The following is a 22,208-nucleotide window of genomic DNA, read 5'->3' on the forward strand; positions in this document are numbered from 1 at the left end:
GCTGCCCCAGGCAGGAGTGGGTGGGACTCAGACTTGTGCAGAGCACAGTGTCACAATCCAAGGGTGTGATTTTGTGTGTGCACGCTTCGGCACTGATAAATTATTTCCCGCCACGAGGAGCTTTCTTTGTAAGGTGCATTTCTCAGTTGCAAAGAGAAAACCCCGGTGCAAAGGAGTTCCCGCCACCCGCATGCAAATTTGTGTCCCACTATTGGCCAGTTCTAAATTATTCCCACGTGGCGGCTAGCGATTGGCTTGCTAGCCGTATAAGAGGCTTGAGCGGTTTCTGCCCAAGTTGGAGGACTCCACAACCATCTGGAGGAGGAGGACTTCACGTCTCGTTAAGAACTCTAAGCGCTGCGGAGCCTAACGGACCCAGCGTGTACCTTAAGAAGGCTATAGGGGACTGATCAACCTCTGGCCTCTCCCCGTCACCGAACGATCCCTCGATGAACCCCTTCCCTGTGCGCAAGTTCCACAGAGCCTAGCAAACTTCGTGTGAGTGTATCCAGAGCTCTTCTCCGAGTTGTTTTCTTCGGTTGACACGACAGGCTCGCGGTTTTAGAGCCTTCAGCCGGATTGGGCTAGAGTTTGCGAGATTAGAACTCTTGACCGCTCTTCTTTCCTGTCTGTACGGTGTAAGTAAAATAATCTTTAATCAACCGCTACGCGTCCATGCCTAATTCTAGTCCGCCGGCCTGCATTCCCCGACCCGCGTGCCAGGGCTGCTGGCCACAGCCCGCCGCACACCCTCGAGGGCCTCAGACCGCTCCCAGCCCGCACACACAGCAGAGGCAGCCACCATGAGGCTAGCTACAATTAATTGGTGGGTGCCTGCCTGTGGGCCAGATGCAATCAGTTGGCATGCTAGATCAGGCCCATGGGCCGTATTTTGCCCACCCCTGGTCTAGTCTGCATTTCCTTAGCTTATTGATGATAATGTCATGAGAAACAATACCAAAAGCCTTGCTAAAGTCAAGGTATGTCGCATCCATGGCTCTTTCCCCCATCCACAGGGTCTGTCACCTTATCATGGAAGGAAATCAGGTTTGGTTAGGCATTACTTACTTTCAGTTAATCCATGCAGTAGCATTCTTGAGCACCTGCTCCATTATCTTTCCAGATATCAAAGTCAGGCTGACTGGTATGTACTTCCCTGGATCCTCCTTCTTCCCTGTCTTAATAATGGACACTATATTTGCCCTTTTCTTATTATTTGACATCTCACTTCCCCACAATCTCTCAAAAAGGATAGCCAATGGCTCTGAAATTACCTAAGCCAATTTCTTCAATACCCAAGGCTGCATTCCATCTAGCCCTGCTGATCTGAAAGCATCTAGTATTTCCAAGTAATCCCTAACCTGTTCTGCTACTTTTGGCTGTTTGTTTCCTTCCCTATCTTTGTTGCTAAGTGCACTCATCATCTGATAACTCCCCCTATTTGTGAAGACTGAAGTAGAAAAGTCATAAAATAGTTCAATCATTTCTGCATCATTTGTAACTATACTGCCCTGTGAATACCACAATGGACCTGTGGCTTCTCTAGTCTTCCTCTTACTCTTGACATACTTGTAGAATCCCTTTTCATTGTCTTTTATATCCCTCACCAGCTGTCTCTCAAATCATGCCTTGGCCTTCCTAATTTTCTCCCTGCATGTCCATGCAATTCTATTCCCTAGTCCTATGAACAAGTTTTCATCTTTTATAGGATTCCTTTCTGAGTTTCAATTTACTGAAGAGATTCATGCAAAACATGAATTTCTGTGCAAGCATCTCAAAACTCAGTTACTCTGTATGCATTTTTGGATCCATTGGTTTTCTGAGCCTAAAATTAACAGGATACAGATATATACTCATGGCATAATGGTGATCTAATCAAAGAGCCATGGAACTCCTGAGGAAGAGCTATGCCATCTTTGTCATAAAGTGAAAGAAAAAAGAAACCATTTCTTGTTTGGCTTGCTTTATTCCAGCAGAATCTACAAAGACTTATTGAAAGTACCCTTAAGAAACTGTAGATCATATACTAATGCTTTGATTTCTTTGCTAAACAAGTAACAAGTCAGACACATTTACAACATGCAAATAAAACTAAATGCTTTAAATTGACCCAAGTGTATTGCCTTAAAAATAGTAAGAATGTTTTAATTGCAAATGAGCCTACACTATATAAAGTTTGAAGGTTTAGAAATTTCTTTTTGTACCGGAGTTCCATTTGGTCAGTCACAGTCAGCAATCTGTCAGAAGACAATCAGTCAAACTGTGAGTGAAAGGCAGCAGAAATAGCTAACAAGTTAAAGGCAAAAGTCTAAGAATTATAGGCAATCAAGATACGGTAAATTTGCAGGCAGAAGGGAAACAGTAAATTCAGCTCTCAAATTAAATAAGGGCTTTGAGCTAAGAATTAGGGACATTGTTTTATATTGACAAAGTGGAACATTAATTTTAAAACAGAGGTTAATTTGCTGGATAAATTAATTCCCCTGAAACAAGTAGGTCTTTAGAGAAAGCTTGTTAAACAATACATATAGCTCATTACTGCTGGTATTCATAAGGTGAAGGTCTGTACTCTTAGAAACATATATGATGGAAGTACTGTGAGCAGAAGCAGGTGAACACCCATATTTTAAAGATTATCTTGAGAAATCTCACTGAAGAACAGAGACTAAATTCAAGATTCATTCACTGTCATTCCCTTGAAAGAAACTCACTTCTGCAATGGCAGAGAAATATTGGATTAATACATGCTCATAGGATTCAGAAAGAGGACCATGTCCTGTGCTACAGAGGAAGGCAAAACACTTCCAGTGTCCTGCCAATCTGACCTGGGGAAAAATTTCTTCTTGATCCCAAATTTGGCAACTGGTTTTATCCACAGCAAGAGAACAAAATCCTCTAACCAGGGACCTATGAAATGCCAGTACTTCTGCAGTATCCTTGACAGAAAACAATGTTCTGTAACATGAGCACACCTTAATACTAGGAACAAAACTTAAGAAGAGGGTGTTGATATTAGTTATCTATTTCATTGTTGTAATCTTGGCTATCTTAGAATGTCTTTATAATAGTTTAATGTTTATTTTGGAATTATTTTTTATTCTCAAGAGAGTATTCAAAATTCAGAATAATTTAAAAATATTCTATGAACAATATTTATTTACATTTCTTTCTACATGTAAGAGTTCTTAATCTGCGACTGTTTTTTTTTTTCTAATTTTTCCTATGTTTTGCACCAAAGTATAGTTATGGACTTGAGTGGATTTATTTCAGATTAATAACAAGAAAAATACCCAATTTATGAGCTGCAGAGCACCTTCATGAAGATGCTTGGTACCTCACAGGATTGAGGTCTCTAATAAGAGGACAGTCAGAATTAGTGTATTTCACATTAACGTTGCTTACAAATATTTTATTAACATGTTTAACAAATCGAAGCAAAGCGATATGAAATGCCAACTCCAGAATTGCTAACATTGGTGATAAACATATAACTAATTTTTTTTATAATGACATGCAAATGTTTATAACATCAAGTTCATTGTTTCCCTAGCATTTTATGAAGCTATTAGAAAAAATAATGTAAATAATTAGCATCATTAACTACTTAACCATGGACTTTTCTGTACCTGAGAGTACAGATCATTTCTCCATGACATGAATCATTATATCAGCTGGGTTTAGGTCTTGTCAAGACATCAAATTGTACTGTTTTGTAAACTGATTTAGTTCAAATTCCTACACAAATTCTTATTTCAGTAAGAGTGGCTTGTTTTGAGATAGTCTAAACCTGTACTAACTGACAAAGGGCAGATCGAAAGAAGCTTGGTTTAACTCAAATAGGAGTTAAACAAGACTAAAGGCCACACTGAATACTAAGTCCATGTAAAATCCCACCTTAAATTTAACTGGTGCAATTTCTCTTGGGGACAAGCCCTTAGCTTCTACTGCCAAAGTGACAGAGCACTAGGTAAACACAGCAAAATCTTCATTTGTATTTATTTGTTTAATTCTGTTTCCCAAGACATTCATCCTCTTTGCCTACTTTGAAAACCTGTTACTAATTCAGCTTAGGAAATCAAATTACTTGGGGATTTTACTCATAGTAGCATTCTATTTTGTAACAAAATTAAGCAGAATATTCTAGAGGTTGGGGTGCCTTCCACTGGAACTGAAACAAAAGCAAGGTAACGATGATTCATATTTTATAGGATTGGCCCCTAATTTTTCACAAATACTTTGTTTAAAAATAAATAAATGTCTGACCATAAAACTTTTGTTCATACGGATAATCTTTTATGCACAGGACCAGGACCAGTTAAATCAAGAAACCAATTTGCAATTATGGGTTGTAGGCCAGAACACTAGATTAATCAACATAATTCCTCACTACAAAGCTTTATTTCCTAGTGACATCTCATTAATTAAATATAGCTTTTTCTCACAGTGCCAATATCAATTACGTATATCAAATCCAACATATTAAGTATGGTATTTGGTTGCTACCATACTTTAGTTTATATTGCACTAGTTGGACCCAACTTTCACAATCCAAATAGCAAATACACTGTTTCAAAGAGATCGAGAGATCCTAATCAATACTTAGGGTTAGATTCTTTGTTCTTTTGCAGAGATTTTTCTATTATGTGACAGTAACTGCAGGCATTCCTCCCCCTCCCTGTTACCTAAAGGTGTAGAGGAGATGGGTAAGGGGAGTGGCTAGAGTTTACTGCCCCAACTGATATATGCCTCTAGAGGACTGCTGGTGGCTAAAGAAACTTTAAGAAGCCTGGGCCACTCTATATTTTGATAAGGCAGAGAAACCAGGGAGCTCTAACTTGCTGGTTCTCAGCTTCCCTTTTATAGCTCCGCTGAGCTGTCTGAGGGGCTGTTTTTGGAAAAATGCCATCCTACTATTGGTGGCTGTCAGACCAAGGGACTAACAGCTGAGCAACCATTCTGTCTCCTTGGGACTACCACAGATCAGCAGGAAAGCAAGTAATGACTCAGGCAGAGCTAATTTCCTCTCTCTTCTGTGAGATGACACACATTCAAGTGGGGAACTCAACAAGGATGCAACCTTGGAGCATTCTCAGTGTGCACCATATTCAGGGATGGAGCTGCAGAAAAACTAGTGTGAAGTGCTTCAGGGGATAGCACTTCATACTTTCTCTCCTTAGTGATGGGGCCATTTCAAACACTTCAGTTAAATATTTCAGGGTAGAGCCCAGGCTCAAAGGCCTAAGATGCTCCACCACAGGCTACTGTACTGCAATATACTCTTAGTATCATCAGTGTAGGACATGTTATTGATAGAGGTAATATGAAATATTAGATTTGATTCCAACTGTGAAGGGGCTCATCTCATATGTGAAGTCTCTGACTTGATAGATGATGTAATTTAACAGTAATAGTATATATTTTACTTTGAACTGTGTCACATTCAACATGTGTTTATTTCAAGAATGTAATGTGCAATGTATCAGTAATATAAGCTTCAATAGTTAACATTTTCATTTTATTATGACAAGCATTCACAGCTATTTTTTAAAACTAAATGACACCATAATTTACCAAAGCTAAGGTTATTCTGGGAGTTCCTCTGTCAAGCTGAACATTTAAATGGGTAACAACACTGCCACGGAGGTACAAACATCAAATGTTAAGCTTCCTGTCAAACTCCTTTCATATAATTAAAAAATAGTAAATTGACATTTTTCAGTTTGAATACTAAATTCTTGAAGCCACAATCTTGCAAAGCACCACATTCAAGCTAGTTGCTCACACCTATACTCCCCAAAGTACTTCTTAGTAGCTAGCAGTTGCATTTAATAATTACACTGAGCATACACTACACATTTTAAATAGATTTTCACCTTTCAAACAGCGGAGTGCCCACCAGTTGATAATTAACAACTGCTAAGTACTCTTCAAGCTAGCATGATATCATCAAGAAATATTACAAAGTGTTGACACAACAATAATCCATCTGAATAGCTGAAATAAGACTGGTTCCCTCTCCACCCTTCATTTAAAGCCAACATGACATGATGCTAGTGGGCCAGTATGTCTTCTCTTCCATAAATACAATTTGGCTATTTTTTTATTTGCTTGATATAGAAGGAAAGGATGGGAGTTAAGAATTAAAAATAGCAGTAAAATGAATTGCTGTAACATGTAGAATAACTTTACCAGTAAACATAAATTAATGATGAATACTCAGACTCCTCATTATCCTTTTGTGCATTTAGGTCAAGGCTTAAGTGCCTAAATTCTTGACAGATTTCACAACTATGATCCTGAAAACCCCCAATCAGTTAATGCCTAACTCTGGAGGTAGCAGGGTTTTTGACTCTGAAGTTCCCCAGGCTCTGAGAACTGCATCTCTAGACATGCCTAGAACTTCTGCACTCTTAACAGGGCTGAGCAACCTAGCACTTAACTCATGCCTAAGGTCAAATGGGATTCAAAAACTGGGTGGTTCTCTGATAATGTTCCTGAGGGGCTTGATGCATCATCATCACCACCACCTTCTTCAATTGTATTTTTTAAAAGTGAGCTTGGTTCAAGCTTTTAAGTGAGCATGGGCTCTTGTCTTCAGGACAGAGTTGCAGATGTTGCAAATTAGATGGAGCTACTCTTTCATAGCCCTTGTGGTTGCCCTTAAGTGTCTTTTCTCCTATATAAATAGATAGCAGAATGTGTACTGTTTCTTCAGAACAAGAGTGTGAATCCAGACAGTTGGATGGGAAAGGATTCTCAGGTAATTTCTACAGCAAAGCAGAAAGAGGGAAGGAATTGGTTAGGTAGAAGAACATCTTTCTTATTATCTTAAAAAGGCATCTTGTTCAGAGGTAGAAGATAATGAACCTTCTGTGATGCTTTTCTGTTGTCACAAGGCATCCAATAACATCTCAACAAAGGAGTTGCTTGAACTACTACTGCCATCAGAATCACCTTTCCTCATATAGTATGCAAATATTGTTTAAAAATGAATGAAACAACTTTCCAGAACATGAATGGAACATGCAGCTGATGATGCATGTCAACTTATTCTAATTTAGCTCCTTGGATAAATTATCAATTTCTACCAAAATTAATAACTTTAACATAAAAACTCAGCACTTTCGTTCTGAAATTACTTGGAATTGCAACTTAGCGTTGCTTTTTCCCCCCTGAGCCCATACAATTTAAAGCATGAAAAAAATTAAAATATGAATAACAAAACCCTGAGTTATGAAGATTCACCATTTAGCAAATACAATATGGGAGAAAGAGGAAAGAAAAAAACAGATAAAGTTGGGGTGGGGGGAGCTTTATTCATCCACTCTTCTCCCAGTTATTTTGTCTGGAGGCAGGAAAGAGAATATCTTAACTAGCTTTTTTGTTTCAATTTTACAATGCTTATTGCAACAGTGTAGAGACATGGCTGGTGCCTGGGGAAAGTGGAAGTGGAGACATCTGGTTTGCAATCAGCAGCAGCCACCTTTTTTTTTGCACTCACCCTTCTCCCAACTTGGTTCCAGTGTGGTTGTCCCTATTACCACCCCACTCCCCCAGCCTTGTTACACCACTGACCAAATTAGATTATAAACCTGTAGGCTATGATTGCTTCTTCCTTAGTTTGTGATTTTTGTGGAAGTAGGGTTTCCTACGTTCCACAAAGACTGGACAGCACTACTGAAAGTAGTGGAATGAATTGCAGATGAATGAATGGAAAAGAATGAATGGAATGAATGGCAAAATGAATTCCTTTCATTTTGCCATTGAAAGTGATGGCAAAGCTAAATCTTCAACCATCTTCCTTGTTTCCCTTCTGTTTTGTTCTACATTGGCCATGTGTAAATGAGATGCTGACTGCACAGTAGCCCGATACTATTGCGTAGTAGCATCACATGGCAAAAATCGTGATGCAATGTTACTGCGCAGTAATATTAGGCTACTGCACAGTAGCATCACAAAAAAGACATTTGTTGGCTGTACTGCACAGTAACCCGGGTTACTGCTCAGTCATTAACACTTGCTTATACAAGTAGTAAGCGACCGTGCAGTAACAATTGTGCAGTCAGTGTCTTGTGTAGACGTGGCCATCGATTCCTGTATTCCTAGCATTCCAGCCCTTGGAAACAAATCTGAAGTTAGGAAGACAGACCCTTCAGAATTCAAAGCCTCCTCTTACTGTCCTATGAACTCCAAAAAAATTGCACAGTATATGATAAACATTACACACATTGTACTAGAATCTGGAAGTACCATAGCAATATAACATCATCACCACAAAGCTCCAAAAAAGTAGGTGGATTAAGGAGTCAGAAACACAAAGCTGCTGCTTTTGGTGTTATGGGTAATATGTAACACCTGGCACAAGAAGGTAGCAGGTTGGTTCATCAGACCATGCAAGATATTTCAGAGTAGCTGACGCCCCCACTTCCAAATAATAAACCAGAATATGCCTTCTGCAATTCATTCCAAAAGAATCTCTTCACTGAACGGCAGCTCTTATGTGACCTTATTTCTCATTTGTTTCCTGACACAGAGAGTCAGTGCCCAAATTCCCTCCAATTCCCTATGTGCTACTGCATCACATGCATAAATACTAGAGAGGTCTCAAACACTTCTCTGTCCAAGTGGGATGGTCTTATAAAACAAGCATATTTCACTAACAATCAAGTAACTGTAAAATCCATGCAGATGGTTGCCAATCTTTTCTGAGAAATTAAAGATCAGGCATCTGTTTACCTCAATGGAGTTACATTCATGTGTGAAGAAAATCAGGCCTCAATACAGCAGTCAACTAAGAGGACCTTCATTCTAAATTTCTATTATTATTGTAGGTTAACCTAAACTTTGACAAGAGTTCAAGCAATAAGACACATTATTTCCATGCACATAGTGAAATATCAGTGAAGATACAATGATAAACTAGATTACGTGCAACATGAACATTTTCTCATGGAAACACATTATTTTGCATACTGTTGATAAAACTGCTTTATGTAAATTTAAGTAATACAACATGGATGCTATACCAAATCAGACACAGTTTTCACATTTCTTTATATTTATCTAAGTAAAAATTGAAAAAATCCCCAGATACTCTCCACAACTAAATGTATATGTATATTATTGTATGAATACAAACTGTAACAAACTCTTGAAGATTTCTACAAAATATATTGTATGTTAATTCGTTTTTTTTTTCCTGCACAAAACTATTACTACTAACAGTTGGATACTCTTTTTGTTTTAATTATGCATGACTAATGATAGCTGTTTGCCTGTTTGACCACCAGATTGTCTGTGGTTGCCAAGGGAGAATCTTTTCAAATAGATTGACTGTTTTTCTCTTATCAGAATGAAGATGTTCGTTCTTGTTATCCTTTTACTTCTAAATCCAGTTTTTTCAAACATAAAATTTCTCTCAATCATTGGAAATTACCTTAGACATTGGGGAGATATGTGGATGTGTGCGCCAAAGTCCCCAAAGTAAACCTTTCCAAGCTAAAAAGTGAAAATAGAACAAGCTTCATTAACAATTACTCAGCCTAATTGCACATCTTATTTATCGTTGTGTACACACAAAACCCACCAATAGACAGAACATGCTACCGGAGAAATATCAATCTCTGTTAGGTTAGCAAGCAACATAGTGAGCCACCCAACAAAAAACACAGGTCATGTTCAGTGCTAGGAAAATGTGTACTTTTGTTCCAGGTTCTGTAAGTATAGGTTACATGTTACAGAAAGACTATTTCAGAAATGTTAAAATGTTTGGGTTTTTTAAATATTTTATTCAAACTATTTTGCATAACCCTTACATGGAAATCAGTGCTTTAACAAATTTAGCCTCCTTAAAAGACTTAGACTCTTGTAAGTTTGGAAGGAAATTCCACATTCGTCAGGAAGGAGAGGAGTGTGTCAGATCTTAAAAGAAAAAAAAAAAAAAAGAGCAGCAAACAAACAGAAAGTTACTTGAGATTCTGCAATGTTAAAGCCAGTCCCAGTGAAAAAGATTAGCAAGTATCAAACTGCTAAGAGGTTGCACCTGGTGTTCACAGGCTCAGCCTAGCAAGCCATACTCCATTTGACATCTAGGTTAGAATCTAAGGAATGGAAATTTGGCTCTTATAACAGGCTACCTCCTCTGGTTTGAGCTGGAGTTTTCCTTTCCTGCCAGGATGAAGAACCTGTTTTGATGATCTGCTCCCACACGGCCTTACAGAGCCCCAGAGTTTTGAAGAAGACTCTGAAGATACGTTTTGCCCTTTTCAAAGGCAATCAGCAGTACCTTATAAAAGAATTTTTTTTTTTTTAAATTGCCCCCTACTCTTTTGGAATAAGCCAAGGACATTCTCTTCTATTTCCCATCTTCTTTGCGTGCCGTTTTCACAGGTGAAGCAAAGGATCAAGGCGGTTGTGGTGGAAGTCTGTAAGCGAATTTTCTGTCATGTCTGTAAAGAAACCACATATGAGCTTTTTTGCCTTCACTATGAAATCAGCAAAATCTAATTCCATGGATTGCCTCAGAGAGTGGACAGCCAGATTAATAAAGCCTGTCTCCTCTTGATTGCTGATTTGAATCTCTCTGGTTCTGAGAAATGTGTTCAGTTTCAGGCAAAACTCTCACTTCCTGTCACTGTAACAAAGCACTACATTGAAGGAATAAATATAAGCCAGGCACTGTTTGAGTTGGGGCCCAGCTCACTCACTGAGCCAGTGGAAGCATGAGGATTTTGCATCATAGCGTGTCCCTCATGTGGTAAAAATAGCAAGTTTCATTATGGGCGAAGAAAGGCAATGCCCATGAAGAAAGGCAGGATGACACTCTCTCTCAAAGACTTTTGTCACGACATCAAATGAAAACTACTGCAATCTCCTCTACATATAGTTATATGCAGAATGGACTGCAAAATAGTCAGAAACACAGAATCTATCCCGGAGCACTATGTGAAGCCCAGATAAAGCTCAAAATCATTTTTAGGTCTTCTACAAAATACAGAAATAGCAATAGAGAGATTTAGCACCCTCTGCACAGCGCATTTCCTTGTGTATGGAAATTATCACTGGGGTACTGTTGTAGCCAATGCGTGCATCTATGCACAATACAAATCCTCTGGGTCGTATCTCTGGCAGAAGAGAAAGCAGCAGATCAGTCCAATAGTCCTTCTTTTGGCTTGTAATAGAAACCAGTCTGCCTGGATAAAATGCCTGTGCATCGCAAGACTGAGTCTTTCATCTCTCATTCTTCAAGATATTGGCCAAATTCAAGTCTTATGGAAGATGACAAGAGGAAAGTCACTGCAAGTGTTAAATCCCATATATATATATCCCATATATATGGGATTTAACACCTGCAGTGACTTTCCTCTTGTCTTGTAATAAATTATATTATATATATACAATATATATAATATATAATAAATAATCCCATATATATTATTTATTTTATACACACACACACACACACACACACACACACATTCCATATCTCCATATGATATATATAGATATAGAGATAGATATTAGCATGTCCTGATTGAATGGGTCACATTCTGCTACTCAGTCTTTACTGATTCTTTTATTCTGTGATAGTTACTCTGAATGCCATTTGAAACATTTATGATAGTTAAAAATGATAAGTTATTTTTCATTTGTTCTGCAATTATTTATTATAACTACTCACATAAGTGGTAAGTGCCATAATGTGCTTGATGTTGGCAGACATTTGGAATGTGAAAGCTTTGCCTAAACAATCTTAGTTTTACAGATGTACATATGGTGTGTGACACATTTTCAGAAGATTATAAAGTTTTACATAGAAGATTAATGTACAAGCCTCAAAAACATAAGAATACCAAATAGAGGCACAGGAGTCAGGGTAAGTCTTTATTAATAAATGTGAATGTGAAGCAAACAAGAAAGACAAAACAGAAAAAATGTAAATATATATAGCAGCTCTATGGGCACGCATCAAAAGGAATCTAAATTTACTATGTAATACCATTTAAAATTGAAATAAACTGTGCCTGTTACTTAGGGTAATATTCTGCTGTTATTCAATATACAACATTCGCAATCACCTCGTGCAGAATTTCGACACATCCACATTCTATCACCTGCACACATGCTGTTTCACCTTTCATAAACAAGAACAGATTTAGGAAGAAGTTTCTTTTGGACGGGGTTCTAATGACAGAAGGCAAAGTTTCCAAGTAGCTAAGGTCTTCTACGAATACATATACATTACATAATATAGTTCAATGTAGATATGTCCCAATTTCAATTTCAGTAAGAATTATGCACAAGTGCCTTTGAAGATCTGGGTATATGACCGAGGTCCCCTAAGTTTTACTGACCTCAGTGAGATTTAGGTTCCTAAACCACTTCAAATCTTCTGAAAATTTGATCTAGACTTTCCTAGTGCAACTTACTTGTAGCCTTCTATTGGATTTCTCAGCTCCTGAAGCCCCTGTCTGAGTATATAGTAGGCTATGCAATAAGAATTAAAATTACAACTGTAACCAAAACCCCCTGACCCCAGTCCCAAAAGGGGTGGAGTCTGGGGGAGAAAAGAGAACTAAAACTCCCAGCTGAGCCTAGTTAGTCAGGCTTATATAAGGAGTGATCTGAATGAACATCTGTGATTTGGTTAGTCTATAAAGTGCAAATCCACCCTGGCTTCTGCCTGAATGAACATGAACAGACCACTGGACCAATGACAAGCCATAGCTGCATATTCTCTGGCAAAGCAAGTGGGGAAGAAGCAGTTTGAAAAAATAAATCTTGTTTTGGAAGCCAGAAAGACAGACAGTACTCTACAGGGAACCCTTGCTAAAATCCCAGTCTTGCTGAAGGATTACTCCTATGCCAACTACAGGGAATGAGAGACTGCTTGGATTCAACCAGTCCAGGGAAAACAGTGAACCTGGGCCTGGGGTCCAGAAAGGATACCAATGCACACAGGAGCTGGGCTTAAAAAAATGACAATTAAAAAAATGGAAATACCATAGCACTAGAACACTTCATCTAAGCTTGTCTCTACTTCATTACTGATTTTGGAAAGAATTCATTGCCACTCAGAAAAGTAGGCCATAAAGCATAACATTCATTCTTCATTTTTTAATAAAGCAAAGAAGAAGGTATAAAGCAAGCCAAGTCTTTTTCAGTATACAAGGATCCGCAGAATCAGAATAAAGAGAATATAAACATTCTCAACAATGAACATGTTTTGGGAAGAATCACAATGGAAGGAAGGCTCACTAGTACTTTAACAAGAAACAGCAGTGCTTTAAGAGTAAAGATTAGGGCAAGGGACAGAAATTACTAATAAACTGGTATAAGTAATCAGAAACCAGTTCAAATCTCTACCACAACAGAAGTTTGGCGCATATATACCTACTGCTTTCAAAATGGCCAAAACTGGTTTAAGATAAACCTGGATGGATGTAGTATCAGACTTAACTGATTTAGTTTAAATTGATTTATTGAACTTCTGTCCCAGATCCCCTCCAGATACGAGTTAATTCACAGCCCCCCCAGCATCCCAGAATGCTTTGCACCTCCCTCACAATCCCCAACCCCCCCTAGGGTGGGCAAGATAGTCTTCACCCAAGCTGTCTGCTCCAGCCGAGCTGGGAGGTGTGCTATTTATGGAATGTGAGTGTCTATTCACTTGCTTATTGGTTCAATCTAGAGAATTTAAGACTAACCTGCAAAGACTGAACTGATTCAGCCTCAAGCTTTTTCACTGTCTGTACTTAGCCTAGATGCCAACAGAATACCAAGGGAGGCATTAAACTCTGAAGATTCAGCCTCCAGGAGGACAATACAGAAGACAGTCAAGTCATGTCTGCTGACTTTATCTCTAGATTTTAATGCCAGGCTTTCATGTTTCCTTGCACAGCAAGTAAAGAAGTTATGAGAAGTGAAATATTTGAAGTCAGATATTCCTTCTGCACCCATAACAACTAGGAGAGAAAGAGAAGTGAACTATCTCCTACATCTGACCACAGTCACCATAAGACTTGAGGGTATTTGCATTAGGATATTAAGATTGAGAGGGGCCAAGCCACACAGATGCACTGAGATAAATGTTCTGATGGAGAAAAGTAAAAATAGAAAGGGACTGAAAAGTCTAAGAGCTTCTGTATCTATTATTAAGACCCTTGGAATCAACGCCCTGATGCCAATGTACAACGTTACCTAAATATCTTAGTTCACATATAAAACTAAGAAGAATGAAAATCTGCACTGACAGTTCCAGAATAATAAACAGGAATGAGAAAAATAATGTTCCAGTTCCTGATGAGACTGGAGAAGCTATTATTGAGAGTAAATTCTAGAAAAAGTAATGCAGCCAGAGAGAGTGAATTAAATCCAAATAGCCCAAGTATTGACGGGCACTTTTTGATGACCTATTTACGTCCCAACCTACACTTAAGAGAAAGGATGGACATCCACCCACTCACCCAACACTATTAAAGGAAATCACAGAGGAAGATTGTTGGGAACCACAATGCTATAATTCAGCAAAGAACAGTGACCACCACTAATACCATGCTCTAAAAGATGTATAAAAGCAATTGTATGACTTCAAGTGGCTTTTCTGGAGGGAGCTCAATATCAGCTCCTTTATAGAAGCTTAGCATGGGAGAAGGAGGTACAACCACCCTAAAACACAAATCAAATCAAGTGGCTATACTCGGAAAGGCAGGGATACTACCTCATGCTGTTGGCTACAAAGATCTGATTGGTTACAATTGAAAGCTGAACCTAAAGCTAGAAAATATCCCAAGCACAGGGGCACAGAAAGCATGAGTCAGGAGTTCTGTGAGTTTGTAAACCAAGACAGAGAGGCCCCGTGAGGTGCCTTCACTGAATGACTACTGCAGCACTGTGAAAGGCTGAAGCGTGGACAAGGTTTAGACATTTGTAAACAGTTCACTCTGAAACCACAGTAAATAAAACACCTGACTCCACTTAGGGCCTTCTCTATTTTATAGCTTCCACCAACAAACTCTTCAGTGTTGCTATATTGTTAGGAATACTGGATCCAAAATATCCCAGTTTAAACAAGGATGCTATATTTAACTTCTACGGAATTTCCTTCCAGTTTGTATAATGCTAATCTAGTAATTCAAGGGGTAGAATTTTGATAACCATTTTTTAATAATCATATAAAGGAAAAAAAGCATTCTGATTGCTTACATTTGTCATCCCATTTATATATGTAGTCTCATTACACAGCATTACCTGAGTGGTTGAAAAGAAATCATGTAGACACTGAGGTTGGTGTCACACATTCACCTTACCACTCAGTATAGTCAATAAAATGTGAGTAAATATATATTCAAGTAGTTTAGTAAGTAAGTGACATTGGGGAGTTGTAAAGTTGCTCCCTTTTAGGTGAGGATTAGCTTACGTACTAAATTTAATACATACTGGGCGTGTCTACACATTCATTAATATGCTTCTGCTATTGCGCATTAGATCTAGTACCTCTAACGTGAGGTACTAAATAAATGTGTATTAGGTTGCCTGCCCTAATGCATAGTAGAGAAAGTGCAAGCTTTTTTAGTGACACTTAATGCGCAGTAGCCTAATTTTACTTCACAATAGCATCTTAGCATGGTTTCTGATGTAACACTCTAATGCGCAGTAAAACAGGCTACTGTGCATTAAAGTGCACATGTAGACATGCCCACTGGGCATTACATACTTGTGCCTATTAAAATATATGTGTAGTTTCGTTAGTCAAAAAGACAAACATAAATTGAACTATAGTTTAAACTTGTTTTAAAGTAAATAATTTTGTTAAGGCCAAACATTGTCCAGTTTATACTGTCGATAAAGGTAGCTCCTTTTTTCTCCACAAATTAGGATTTTGTGTTTTAGATGTCAAAGGTTATTTTTCTCAGCATAATACAGCATTATCAGGCCTTTTTGCTAATGTTATTCATGAATGATTTGAAAGATCAGGTGAGGATAGTCACACCCTGGACTCTGATCACCTTAAAATATTTAACTCATATATAGGTACTTAGATATTTTGGTGAATTTTGTGTATTTTGCCCAGACATGGTCAAGTTAGGGCTTTTTCAAAAAGTACGCTACTTTCTGGGATATTTAAAACTCAGAAGGTCCCAAACAAGCTAGCTGCATATTGGATTAACAGATGACATTCAAAAGAGGGGTATCCTCTTTCAATTATTTTAGAAGTTCTATCAGCAGGGGAGACCTTGGAGGAAGTCTACGGTAGAAGTCAAGTAGAACAGCCTTTGGCTACCACACTCAGCACACACCTTCAAGCAGTCTACCCAAGAATCAAATCAGCAAAAAGGTGCTAGAACAGTAGAAAGCTTGGTGGAGGGAGGTTTTAACAGCAACAAACTCCTAAGCAAAAGCTAATCCATACATGGAAGCAAGAAAGAAACAAACCATCCTCTTGATATTTTGCTTAACTGAATGGTGTCTCCTCCCCTAAGATGCTAATGTTATATAACTGCAGCTTCTGTTGTCAAGGTATTGCAAATTTAATTTAAACCTTTCCTGCCCCCTTTATTCTATTATTGTGCGTGTTGGCTGTATTTCTAGCTATTTAAATTTTCTTGATAATATTTTCTTTTTCCACTGAATGCAGACAGTTGCAGGGAATTTCTGCCCTCTAGTACTTTTGTGAACTGGACCGACTTCATCAGCACAATGCTGAATATGTTTTGCCCCTTCAGAATTTACTGGCGTCTTCTACACATGACATACAAAATCATTTAAGTAGCAATACAATCACTAAAAAAATGCTAATAATTTTTTATATGTTCTTTTTAAATAAAGCTTAGCTAAACACTGATCCAATAAGGCTCTGTTTCTGTGGTGTAGGGTATGTAATGAGAGTCAAGGGGAGCCACTTTTTGGAATACTTCAAACTAAATTTCTCATGTCTTACATAATACCCATTAAAGATAAAGGATTTTTTAGGCAGAAGGAAGTGTAGGACTTTGGAATCAAAAAGCTATATTATTACCCTACAACCAAAAGGCTCAATGCAAATTCTTTGCCTGCCTGACAAAGCACAGTTCATTAGATAAATGTATGTGCATATGAGAAATACATTGAGTCCAATCATGACATTTGTTTTGTTAAAGATGACAATAGGAAGTAAAAATTATAGTTATTTAATTTGTATACTATGGGAGAAGCCAATGGCTCTGATAAGGAATAGCCCTAACAATACTGTGCCAGACATCGTACAAGCAATTCCCTCAACAAGTGTAAGCTAATTTTGGCTAGAAATGGATGGAGCCTGCAGGGGAACATATACCTACCATCCTGTCAATGCAGCAAGGCCCACTAGTCAATGTCCTAGTGCTCTGTTTCATGGCAGTGTAGTATCACTACAAAAATATTTTAAAAAACCGTGTTTGTTGCAAAATTGCTTGGGCATAACTTCTTGCTTCTAAAATGAAAGTACAAAATACTTATTTCATGTAATGGCAAAACTTGGCATTTATGTGGCATTTTCTATAAACATCCATGCTGTTAACAACTTATTTTGTATTTTTCTGCAGGGGAAACTGGCCCCAAAATGCATTTCTAGCTCTGCTATCACCACAGGGTACCTTAACCACTAAAATATGCTGTGTGCTTACTTCAGTATAACATCTAACTCTTTTTAATTCTCAAAGATAGCTTGAGAAAGATAGTGTGTGTTAAGAACAGGCATACTTAAAATGAGCAGGACTTCCAATAAAGACACCTGTAAATCAAGAGAAATAGCATAAATCTTCCTTTCATCATCTTTGAAATGCTGACTCAAAAAGCTGAAGAAATGACTTCTAGTTCTAACGCCTTTAAAAGACTTTTATGCTTGACATCAGCAGTCATGTTGGTAGCTTCAAGCACATTAAATAGAAGTTTTCTGATTTTAACATTCAAAGTGTATAGATAATACAACCAGGGCAACCAGATTTGGAGTGGGAGGTCAAAACATACAAACCCTCTTCATTCTCCCTCTCTCCCCCCCTTCTCCCCCATGCATCTAATAGAGTTAGTAAAAGCCCCACTACAGCTGAAAGAAAAGTAGTACGAGCTCACACAGCTATCTCTGAGTGCCGCAATGTACATTAGTCTAGAAGATCCAAATTCAATAGACTGGTCTAGGAGAGCTTCAGGAAGTAAAATCTTTCCTCTCTTTGCACAAGTAAATGCTTTGAAGAGCTCACTGGAATAGGTTTTTAACAGCAATAATCAGCTTCCAATGCTCAGATGCTAATAAAAGAATCTGCTTACATGGTCTTACTGATTTAAACTAATAATCTCTGTGTGTGTTTAAGTTAGGAATAACCATGGACGAACACTTAAAAAAGCAGTGGAGGTTTGTATCATGGAACACATTCTCGTTAAAGAGCCCTACTGGTCTCCTTTGCACCCTTTCTAAAATGCTGTCCTTTAACAATAACATATTTTCCCCTTTCCGGTTACCTCATTACCTAGAAATAAAGTCAACTTTAATCTGAAAGAAAATGTGCTGAAGATGTAAAAGAGCCAAAAATCTGTTTCATTAATAAGCCAACTATATCATTAAAGAAAAAAAGTGCATGTTTTACATTGAGACAGAAGGAATAGGTATACCACATATATTATTTCAGTGTGAATTTGGCTTTTGACTTTAAAGTTCTAGCAGTTCCAGTAGCAATGTGTATTCTGCCTTTAATGGTAGTCTCTTTGCAAAACAGATATTCCCCCTCACTTATGAGATGAAAATGATTACTTGACCTTAAAACTCTTATTTCACTTATGTAAGCCATCCAACTGCATAGACTTTGAGTTGTAAACTCACAATTTTAGGCCTAGAAAATTGAATATACAGTAGCACTACACTCTGTTGGCAGCAGCAGATAAGCTTTACAGGAACACAGAATTATTTATATTACTTTTTATTTTGAAAATGGGATTTCTTTGTTTTACTTTTCAGAGCCACCAGTAATGCTCAGTATTGGTTTGAGTTCTTCCCTGAGCTAATATTTAAAACTCTCAAACTCTAGTTCTATTCAACATTTAAAGCTGAAATAACATAAACAAAGGTGAATTCTGTTGTTGTATTTCCTTTCTGCCTATCTGTGAAAACAGAGAACCAAAGCAAGTAAATAATATGACATTCTAAAACCAGGGAGTATATTTACAGTATATTATTTTGGATGGAAAAATATTTGTCAGATGCACTGCATAGACACTGACTGTATTCTCAACAGATGCTACATGAAAAGTAAACTGGTTTCATTTAAATCGATGCCAAATGTTTTAGTGGAAATATCTAAGCAGTTTACAGAAAATTGTGATATCTATGAAAACTGTATTTTGTTAAGTTACTTTTTAACCTGGAACCCCCACCCAGCCCCTACCTAAGAGGAAAGAAATAGTCTATAAATAGCCTATTAAAACTACTGCTGATTAAAGTCCAGGTTTATAAGAAATTAGAATATTCAATCTATTAACAAATGTCAAGAACTGAGAAAAAAACAAGTGTGATTCAAGACCGTGGCAAAGCAAAATGTATCAATAAAAAGTTAAAACTGCATAAATTCAAATTAAGACAGAGGATTAGTGAACTTGAGTCAAATGGAAGGATTCAGAAGATTAGGTATGGTGCACTACCACTGGTAAACAAATTTTGCACCAGCCAGCCGGACTGAAAAAATATTGTTACCATATGGAACGCAAGCTTCATTAAGGGAAGCAATAAGGGAGCTATGGTAAGCATGTAATCTTCTAATGGCATAAAGCTAGAGTTAGCACTTGTCATTGCAGCATGCTTCTTTTTACATTAATCATTGAGAAACAAAATTGCTAAACCCACAGCATATATGCCTATACTTCTGTGTGATCTTTTAATGCCCATTACAACTGAACAGTATACTGGCAGGGAACATTTGAATTGTAGATCCTGGAACAGAAATCAGAAGCCATCAGACCGAATTTTTATCCAGCACCACTGGTTTCCAAACTTCCATAAACAAACTTGTTATTCAAAAATAAAGCATCTTCCGCAGCAGAGGGTTTAGTGAAAGACAGCTCTTTTAGGAATTCCTCTATAATAAAGTATCTGCCGTCCATGGCTGGCTTAAAATATACATTAATTGAGCAGGGGCTCCAAATTTAATACGCAAGTGTCAGTCTGAGTTTGTAAACTGTGTTCGGCTAATATCAAAATATTTTTAAAGGAAATTATCTCCATCACAGATCAGGACACCTAATAATAGATTTTCCCATATACCACACCCATGCAACTAAACTATAGATGCATTGATTACTGGTCATTATTCAAAGACACCTGACTGGAATACTGAAAGAGCCACATCTGAAAATGTATTTTATATCACACAGCTCACACATGCAGGCTCTAACAGCAAACATTAATACGGCAAGTGTCTGAATGATGTGTTTCAAACATCTGCGGAGGGCAGTGATGAAGAACCAAACAGGTCTGAACCCGAGCACCAATTTCTGTTTTCTCCAGAAAAAGGAAATATTTGCTGAAGCTCATGCTGCAGTTGCTTTGGTTTTAGGGGCTTACTGGGTCTCTGATGAGCCATTACAGCTTTCAGAAGCTTAGGAAGGAGGGAGGAAAATATACCTGATAGGAAGAAGCAGCAAACTTGTTCCAGGGGAAAATTTTAAAAAAACAAACAAACAGAAAAATCTTCCCCCAAACTTGACAGAGTGGAAGTGTACAGGAACCAAGCAGAGGGGAACTCCTTGAGACCTGCCACTATGCTATATCGAGAAACAGGGGCATTAGAGGAGAATAATAGGGACACGCCTTGGAAATCCACTGAAGCACTGGGCTGGGGCAGCTCTGGGCAGGGACACAGAGGAAAAGGAGAAAGATGTTGCGAAAACGGAGGAAGGAAGGGGTCCTCCTAAGTAGGGCTACTTGGCAGGAATGACTGAGCACTACTTTCAAAGTGGTACCTCCTCCTCCCCTCCCAGACCTCACACTTTACTCTTCCAGAGCTGCTTGGACTTGAGGTCTTGGGCTTGGGGAGGGGGGTTTATTTTAATGACGATTTTATTTTTATTTTGCAATTCACACCATCTTTCTGCAATGCCTGTCACCGCACGTCCATCTTTCTCCTCGCCCGGGGGGCAGCCCGCGGAGCGGAGCGCGATGCTCAAGAGAAAGTGGCTCTGCCCTCGCTTGCCCCGACAAGTAAAGAAGAGGCTGGGTCTCCTACCTAAGCACAGCCGTGTCCCCTTTCCTGACCACCAGGTTGTCCACAGCTGCCCCAGGGAAGTCCATGCTCTGTCCACCCGGGAGGCAGGAGGGCAGCAAGCAGCAGAGGCTGAGGAGCACGGCGGCCAGCCACTGGTTGGAGCAACAAGCGCCCTGCACCAGCATCATCATGTCCATCCCTGCTCAGCGCTGCGCTTCCAGCTCCTCTCCGGCCCCCGGCCCCCGGTGCTCCCTGCAGCCAGGCAGCGCGGGCACTGGCGGAGCGGTGCCTCTCCTCCTCCTCCTCCTGCGGCTGCGGCTGCTCTCCCCCGGCCCGAGCGCGGAGCAGCCTGTGCTCGGGGGGCTCGCACACCATCTAGCGAGGAGGGGAGCGCGCTGGAGACTGAGCGCGGCGGCGGCGGCGGCGGCGGCGGCAGCAGACGGCCCCCAGGCTCGGAGCCGGTTGCCATGCAGCCGTTTCCGTAGCAACTCGCCCTGGTGACGGGCGGTGGAGCAAGAGGGAGGGGAACGAATCCGAATGCGGGGGGGGAGCAAATAAATAAATAAATAAATGAATGAATGAACTGATAAGGAAAGCGAGTCGGGGAGGAGGCGCGGTAAATAAATGCCCCCGCTGCAATTAAGCGCCTTGATTGCGGAGCCCGGGCATCCTCGCCGAGCGCGGCCCGCTTGCAGGGAGGGGGGCGGGCGGGGCCGGCCCCGGCTTGCACGAAACCCGGAGCCGGTGGGCAGCGAGATGGGACGGGCAGACACCCCCGCTCCCTGCTCTGGGCTTGGGGCTTGCAAGGCGAGACCCGAGAAAGCCGGTCGCATCCTCTACAGCGGCTGGCAGAGGAGAGGGGAGGAGAGGAGAGGAAAGGAGAGAGCTCCTCTTCTTCCCAGGACCCCCCTCTCACACTGCCCGCCCGGTCTCCCCCGGACAAGGATGAGCCCCTTCACCGCGTGCCACCCAAGGGCGGCTGCATGCCAGGGCTCACGGGCC

At 39.5% G+C, this 22,208-nt stretch overlaps 1 protein-coding gene across 1 annotated transcript in view; it reads right to left on the minus strand.

The window, feature by feature from the left end:
• The window catches only part of NEGR1 (neuronal growth regulator 1), a 654,907-nt gene extending 633,295 nt beyond the window's left edge, over positions 1 to 21,612 (minus strand). The window contains exon 1 of the mRNA XM_019489191.2: positions 21,228 to 21,612. Coding sequence (XP_019344736.2) covers positions 21,228 to 21,403 — 176 coding nt within the window. The 5' untranslated portion in view covers positions 21,404 to 21,612. The remainder of the gene's footprint in view (positions 1 to 21,227) is intronic.
• Between the last annotated feature and the right edge of the window lie 596 nt (positions 21,613 to 22,208).

This window comes from Alligator mississippiensis, chromosome 5, assembly GCF_030867095.1.
Source record: "Alligator mississippiensis isolate rAllMis1 chromosome 5, rAllMis1, whole genome shotgun sequence".
NCBI classification, from domain to species: Eukaryota; Metazoa; Chordata; order Crocodylia; family Alligatoridae; genus Alligator; species Alligator mississippiensis.